At 45.5% G+C, this 8,320-nt stretch overlaps 1 protein-coding gene across 3 annotated transcripts in view; it reads right to left on the bottom strand.

Annotated features, from left to right (window-relative positions):
* Positions 1–5,291: 5,291 nt before the first annotated feature.
* LARS2 (leucyl-tRNA synthetase 2, mitochondrial) overlaps positions 5,292–8,320 on the bottom strand; it is a 79,330-nt gene continuing 76,301 nt past the window's right edge. For 2 of the 3 annotated variants that reach the window (XM_065753727.1, XM_065753728.1), the window contains exon 21: positions 6,855–7,785. In XM_065753727.1, coding sequence (XP_065609799.1) covers positions 7,606–7,785 — 180 coding nt within the window. In that variant the 3' untranslated portion in view covers positions 6,855–7,605. Of the gene's footprint in view, positions 5,588–6,854; positions 7,786–8,320 lie in introns of those variants that run through there. The other variant, XR_010623221.1, reaches the window with a different exon arrangement.

Here is an 8,320-nt window from a genome sequence, read left to right as displayed (position 1 = left end):
GGATGCAAAGTGAAGGCAGGCTTCTACCCAGGGCAGTGCAGACCTGGCTTGTGCCTGCTGCTTTTTTCCTGCAGATCAAGCTGAGGCCCCTGAGAGCTTTAGGAAACAAACCCTTTGGTGGGACAGAAGTATTTTGGAATAGAAGTATCAGCTTTGGAAGAGAAGTATCTATTTTCAGCTTTCAAAAACAAAGCAAGGAAGAATCTGTGACTTCGCTCAGATCAGGGCTTTTTCCGACCTTCTTTTGTAAGGGTCGCACACACATTTTCTGCCTCTACTTTTTATCTTTGAGCTAACATCTGTGGGATGTTTTACCGCTGGGCCCGCAGGAGCCCTCACCTCGGGGGGAGCGGCCTTCTTGCTGAGCTGCTGCGCTGACACCGCTGACCTTTGCAGCCATGCAAAGTACATTTCCTTCCTATGCCAAAGGATAAAATCAGCTGTGGGAAGAACAATGCATGCACAGACAGTGTGGAAAACCCTGCTGAAGACCTTCAGACACCGAACCATGAAGCTGCACTTGGCCTCGCTCCAGGATCTGTACACATGAGCATGCGCTGTGATTACGAGCTCCCCGTTGTGAGGAATCACATCCAAGTGACTCACAGGCATTTATTTCGGGGCCTGATGTGCCGTGGTTTCGGTGAGCACAGGGCAGGAAGGTACCTCTGAGGTTCTGTGCTCATGTTTATACTCAGTGAGGTTTGGGCCAGGGATACTCCCAAGCGAACAGATGATTAACTTGAACTTTCTATCAGAGTGGAGGTGTAACGCTGCACTGCCTCGCACACCCTGATGCTGCAATTTGATACCAGCCCAATTTGTCACAGTTCCTGTGAGCTTTACAGCCTGCGCCTGTTGAGGAGTGAAGGGGTTCGCAACTGATGTCATAGTACAAGGCCAAAACGTATGTGCTTACTTGAAATGACTTATTGTAAATGAAATCCGTGGAAGAAAAGCCAGTGCTCGTTTGTTCCGTGTTAGCTCCCTTGGGAAAGGCTTACGGATTGCAGCATATTCCCTGCATTCACACTGTATTTGCTCATGCCTTATAATGCTGACCACTCACTGCCTTCACTCTGCCTGGAAGTACAGCTCTGTTGGAGGATGCCATGGGAGAACCCAGCACTGACCTGGGTATTTCTGTGCAGCAGAATAGGTGAGAATAGGTGAGGTGCTTCCCTCTCCTTGCAGTGGTGTAGCTGGGTTTATCCCTCACAAAGGGTGAAGTTGTTGGTTTACAAGCATTGAGTCTGCGTCTCCATACAATGAATGACCATGAGCCATGTGTGTTGTGCTGGAAGGACACCACCGAGTGCTGCCAGGCAAGTATGCCTTGGGCTTTCATAGTGATAGAGGAAGCACTGTTCATTCCAACACAGCAGTCTACCCTTTTCTGGAGAGAAAGAGAAAACTGATTGTTTTTTTTTTCCCTTCTTTTTTGTTTTCCTGTGGAAAGCCTCAGGCTCCTCCAGGAGGTGGGTGGTGGAGGGGGGTGGATGGAAAGAGGCAGTGGCAGCAGGGGAGGTGAGGCCAGGAGACTGTGGGATAGGAAGGCTGTTACCAGGCTGCTGACGGGGACTTCGTCAGTGTTGAGAGGCCAAACCTCAGCCTCCACCTTCTGAAAACTCTGCTGGAATGCAGCATTTTGGAGATATTGTTCCTCCCCAGGCTGCCCCAGGGGCCTCTGCATTCCTCTGGGAGGCCTGCCCAGCCTGCCTCCTCCCTCTTCCCTCCATATTTAACCCCCAAGGAGCTCAGGTCAGGAAGGGCTATGCCACCCCTGGCACCCTGGTGCCCTTCGTGCTGAGCTGCTGCTGTGGGGTGAGCAGTGCTCCTCCAAAGACACAGGGCTAAACTCTGGGGCAGGTGAAATTTTGGGCTGTTGAGGTGCCCTGCCCAGCCACCCTTTGGAGCTGGTCCTGCTATGCCCACATGCAGCCCAGCCACTGCACAAGGAAAACACCTGTGCACCTGTTCTCGTGTGGCTGATAAGGGATCACATCACAGGGATAAAGGTGTCCTCTACCAGGCTTCTTGCCCCTGCCCCAACACAGCCCAAGGGGAGAATGAGGAGGCTGGGGCCCACCTGAGTGCATGCATCCCTCAGAACAAGGCCAAGAACAGTGCCTGACTGATTTCTTTTTGCTTCAATTGCACTACAGCTGCCTGTTACATGGCATGCTCTCTGCAGTAAATTACACTAAGAGCCATTTAATTAGTGCTAATGGCACAGAAGGGCCAGGGGCAGCCTAGGGACAGCTTTCTGGGGCAGTAAAGATGCTTCATGCAACGAGAGTAGTGCTGAAAAATCACTGAGAACCCAACAGGAGCTCAGGCAGAAGCAGATAAAGCAAATGCCATGGGCAGAGGGTGTTCACGTGGTCTCCCTTTGCCCTCAGCCCACCGGGCCAAACACTTGCTTTCGGTGGCTTCAGAGTTACTCCTACATGCTGCTGGGGGCTTTGTTGGTTTTCCTCTTCCCTACACCTACTTAACAAGCAAGAAACAACCTATTATTTTTTTCTGTTTTCTACTGAAAAGCGCCTTCCATTGGGACAAAAACTCATCTGGAGACGTTTCCAGCTCCGTTTCCCTGCTCTTTATCAGCTCCCTAACACAAACAGCATGGTGACCTGCTCAGCTAACACGCGTGGCCTTTAGTAATCCCAGGCTGGAGGAGCACCGCACGCCGACGACATCCTGCCATTAGTCATCAGCGGAGTGCGGCTGAGTGGGGCTGAGTGGATGCAGCCAGTGCATCCACCCGGCCCTCTGTGCGTGTCCTAGAAGGATCTCTCTGACTAACAGATGTTTTTGAGCGCTCTTTCACATGGGAAAATTGGGAAGAATATATTTTTATTGCACCCTTGCTATTCCATCCAGCCACACGGATCTCCAGGGATGGAGACGTACTTAAGAAAAATATTCATTTCTGAAAGCTTCTACGGTTTTTTCACAATACTTTCTTGGCTTAGCCAGCCTAGCAAGGCATGCTTGTATTTCTATTATGCAGCAATTAGTAAGATTTGCTAATTATACTGCCGAGTATTTAAAAACAATTGATTTCCCTTTGTAGCAGAAAATAATTTCCTGTTACACCAGTTCTCTTAATTTTCTTCCGAAACAAAACCAGGCCACCAGTGCCAGCAGTGTCATGCTGCTGTTATTAAATCGCTCTCTTTTCTGCCCTGGTTATTTGTCCTGTGTTTATTATTCCAGAGCAGTGTGCCTTGGATCCCCTACAGCTGCTCCGACTGTATGTATTCAGCACCTCACTGGCAGCATGCTGAGCGGCTGGAGAGCAACTCCCATTGCTCAGCAGCCTGTGTTTCTTCTGGCAGCTGAAGGTGGGTGTATTGGGACAACCCTGGACCTTTCACACTCCCTTCTGGCCCATGGAAGCCACTGCTCACAGATAGGGAAGTTCAGAACCCTAGGTGTGTCTGTGGGCTCTTCTCTTGCACCCAGCCTGGATGAGCACCAGAGGAAATGTCCCCCACGTTCAGTATTGCAAGGTGTTTTGATGAGATTCATAATCCCAGGAAAATACTTGCTTTCAGCTGTTCAAACTCTCTGACTACGCAGAGAAGTGGAGCTAATTTTACAAGGCAGATGATGCTGGTGTGCAGCTCCCCTGGGCCAAAACCAGATCTGCACTTGCCCAGAACGAATTTGCCCTGCCTAGTGCATACTTGAGTGAGAAAAGAGCTTCAAGAAAAGGCTCTGTGTAACTTTGGGCCTCGTGGGACAGATGGGCTCAGTGAACTGTGAAATGCTTTGTAGTATCAGTAAGTCCCTTTATTCAGGAAAAGGGGAAAAAAAAACAACCCACCTTTCCTCTGCATGTCACAGATGCATTCACCATTTGGGTTCCGGTGACGTATCTGCCTTCACATCCAACATTTCTCTTACAGTGCAGTGCTTTGATACGAAATTAACACAGATCGTAATCGGGGGGGGGGGACTGAAAAGTGGACCAGAAAAAGCATCCAGCCACAGAGTATGCGCTGTTAAAAATCAGTAGATGCATATAAATTAAGCCAACACCCTCTGTATAAACTGTAAGAAGTATTGCAAAACAGAAAAAAACCACCTGTGATTTCTCTCCCCTTCCTCACTTACAGCAAAGCTTTTAGAAAAGCCCTATAAACTGCACATTGACCAAGGAAAGAGCAACTGGCAAAGTGATAATGAACATTCTTTGCAGTTCATGTCAATTGCCAAAAGCCTAGAGCAGAGGAACAGCCTTCTGTGAGGCTTTATGCTAACTGAAGGCAAAGCAGAGAGACTGTATGACCTGAGTTATCTAGAATTTTTGCTTCCAGAAGAAACAAACAGGCTTTTTCAAAGTCAGGTTAGAAAAAGCCATCATTAACCAGATGCCAGTTCTGAGGCATTACTTTAACCCGGTAAATCAGAGACAGATAACGGATTTCATTCTTTCCATCAAACCTCTGTTTTTGGATTCTGTTGATGGGTTTGGAAAATGGAAGTGCTTGTTCAGCAATGCCCCTGCAGAGCCTTTCGTGTGGAGCACAGGTAGGGCACTCTGGCTAGAGTGTTGCCTTCGCTAGGGACCTGAGGTGCAGCACTGGTCCTTAACGTGATGGAAAAAGCCCTGCTGCCTCATTGCAAAGCAGCACTGGCTCACAAACATCATCTCAGTCACCGGCGTCAACTATGAATGCTCGTGCTTAAGAACATTTGTTCCTGAGCTGCGATGTCTTCCAATCATTGCAGTGACCTCATCATGGTTTTGGGGTAAAGTGAGTGTCACAATGCAGAAAGAATACCTTCCGTATCATGGACCTCTTTCTTGGCTTTCCTGGAGCAGACCGTGCTGGGCCCATCCTGCTGGGTTTAGCAAGCCTCTTGCACCTCCTTTGGCTCATCTCCTCACGGAATGACAGCGGCACCCCATCCACTTTAATGCGAGGGACTAGCACTGTGCACCTGGACTGCCACCAGCACCTTCCCCTTTCACTTCTCAAATATCCCCTCCCGGATTTAAAACTCCCGTCCTGTTTGACTGCGAGCTCTTCAGGAGTACACAGTCTGTGACAGTGTTTTACACCGCCTTCAATGCGCAGATACATCTGTACACAAGTAACAGCTGTTAGATAAATGGCAGACATCTGTGTAAGTTGTTTTGAAGAGGCAGAATAACAGCCTGGGTCAGTCCAATCTAGGCACAGAACAAACTTGTTAAGTCCCAGTTACTGTAAGACAAATGGCAATCATGCTTCAGATCAGGTCAACATCATGAAAACTTTCAACAGGCGTCAGGACAACCACAAAACTCTGCAGCTGGCACCTCTGCCACCCTTCAAACACACACCTGCAGGGGGATTAGGCTCTGTCACACTTTCCACATCATCTCTCACATTCCCTTTTTCAAAACCTTTTTGTATCCTCCAGACCACACTGAATTTAAACTTACTGTAAACACACTGGCATGAATTCTGACCATATGCTTTCAGTGGAAACACTATTTGTTACTTTTCCTTTTTCCAGCATCGAGACTCCATTCCATATTTTCCTTCTTGCCTGGATCAAAGTGACATCTACAACTCACTTCTTCCTCCTGCAAGAGCAAATATAACCAGTACCAACAGCAGTAAACACTGTGGTCTGCTGCTCAGCCCTGTAATGACTGCAGCTTTTGTTTAAAGGCATCATAGGGCTGTAGGGCTTACAATATCTTTCCTCATCCCTGAAAATATTACGAGTTGGGGTTTTTTTGTGTGTGCTTTTTGTTGTTTTTTTAATTATTATTTTTATTTTTTTACACCAAACATGTCACCTTTCTCCAAAGAAAATCTCTGTCTGAATGGTTCCATACGGAGCGTTAAACTTTTACACAGTGAAGGCAGGAATGTGCTTGGGCTACAAATTTTACTCTGAAGGATCTCTTTTTTCTCTTTTAGGGACTTGTGAACAGGAGTTTTATCAATTTATAACAACATATATGTCAGGCAGACATTGGAATTCAAATTATTTTAACTCCAACTGAAGGGCTGTGTTTAAACGTCTGAATGCATTCCTTTGTGGCTAAGATTTAGGGAGTCTTTAACTGCAAAGACTGTATCTTCATTCTAAGGACTGCGGAAGAGAAAATGTGTATCAGTGTGGTCCACAAGGAAGCAGAAATCAGAAGAGTTTTGTTGCACACTGAGGAAAGTGTAGCACCTACTCTGCTAACCGAGTCTGGAATCTCCATTACGTATTTAAATCTTTGCTACATATAACACATAAAACCAAACTGATTTTTAGTATCCCTTAGTGCTGACACTTCAAAGAATCGATCTTGATCTTACTTGCTCAGGATCCCTTGGACTTAAACATTGTTCAGTGGGAGATGTTCGTTGCTTTTCTTTTAGTCTTAGGCACTGGATGGCTGTTGGACTGGAGGGTTAACAGACCTCTCTATTTGACTAGCTCTCTTGTCTTAACTGTCAGAAGGGCTCATAAATGGCTGGATTTAACGGCTGTTAAAGAAAAGGCGTGCTCACACAATGAACCCCGTAACTGTCTCTTTAGAAAACCTTTTTCAAGCACTTGCTAAATACAATAAGCATTTCCACGTGGATGTAACAGTCTGCAAATAACATGGCTGGAATGAGGCATGAAAAAAGCTTTATGTTTTATAGACGTCTGATTTTTAGAAACATGAGTGCTATTGCTACTTAAAGAACTCCTCAGAAACAAACAAATGATCAAAGAGCCAAAAACAACGAATGGTAATTGAAGTTTTACGATCTAGGCACTATAAAAACTAAGAGTGGAAAGAAAAGACACGCTGGCTGCCTTCACTGCTGTTACCAGCAGTTGACTTGTCCCTTGCTCAACTGCCCCCAAAGTCTCTGAATGGGAAGTCACTCCCACTTGGTCTGTGCAGAAACAGCTGTTGGCACTTTGCAGAATTTGACTCTCTCATGTATGAACCGACAAAAAATATGCCAGCAAGTAAGGAGGATCCTGGCTAAGGCAGGGCTCAGCTAAATCATCTGACTGTTCTCTTGGCTTGCCTCTGAAATGCATGTGAAATAGATCAAATCACCTCATTCTGGCTATTTCTTACGAATAATGCCACTAGCCAGTGCTAATCAACACTAAGTTGTAAGAAAATGTCACTACAGAAAATGCTGATGAATGGTAAGTTACCTAAACGTGGGATACATGGAGCAAAGATGGACTGACACCTAACATCTGGTGTAGCACACACTCGGGGCAGCTGTTTAGTTCTGGAATCATACTTATGCCTCTGCATTTGTCCAAGCCAAATTTCAAATAAGATGATAGATTCCTGAGGCTGACCTAAAACCCACGTGCTTTACAACACTTACATTCTCTTACAATTATTCAGTTCTTCTGTATTTCCTTCTTACACTCCCAGAGAATACGGACAAACGGCATCCTGCAATGACTTGATAAGAAACTTTAATTCGGTAGATTTCTCCATGTTGGAATGAAGATTCAGCAGCAACCTAATTTTCTTAACATTTCTCCCCCACTCTTACGAGATTTTAACAGCCATCACTGCTATCCTGAATTGTTTCCATCCTGAAAGATTCCAGTTCTCTTTCACAGCCCAGCAAAGTCTTACTCTTGCACTAGGAAGTTGATAAGGGCAGTTCTTGGAGACAGAAAGGCCTTTTTAATGGTTCGTCCCTGGAGATGCTTGGCTCCAAGTTCACTTTGAAGAACTAGCTCGTGCACTTCTTCAAAATTGTGGGCTGCTTGCTGGGGCACAAAAACTTTGCCGCATGCTTTGTTATTGATCTGGAAAACAGAAACATGAGAACAAGAAAAAAGCAGAAGTTATGAGACTGATTTATACTCTTTCATCTCCTGAATGCAATTCATCTCATTACATGCGGAGAAAAATGTGGATCAAACAGTCTTTGCCTCAGTATGAAACTTTCAAAGCAGAGGATAAAATTTCCCATACCTCTGGCCCTCTAGAATAGCAGAAGAAAATAAAAATGTGACTCAGGATACTCAAGCAAAATTTAAGTAGCCACAGGAAGTATTGCTTTTTGAAGGTAGCGAGCATTGCATGACTATGTAGTGTGGTGATCTTTTAAGCTTGAAAACAAGATAGCAGCACAGGCTGAATAAAGAGATATGCAGGATATAGTAAAATAAAAATATCTGTGGCTGAAAAGATATATTCAAAGGATTCTTCATAACTCATTAAAAAAATATAGGCTTTAGCTCATTGTAATGCTGTACTCTTACTAGAAGCATGAGTCATTAAGCCAACCTAACCACAAAGATGACAACTCCTCTTAAGGTAATGTTTTCCTGTGTTTGG

This window comes from Cyrtonyx montezumae, unplaced genomic scaffold, assembly GCF_038088225.1.
Source record: "Cyrtonyx montezumae isolate F1298 unplaced genomic scaffold, pur_monq_1.0 scaffold_8, whole genome shotgun sequence".
NCBI lineage: Eukaryota > Metazoa > Chordata > Aves > Galliformes > Odontophoridae > Cyrtonyx > Cyrtonyx montezumae.
Note: the sequence above shows the minus strand (reverse complement) of the source record. Positions and strands in the feature narration are given on the sequence as shown.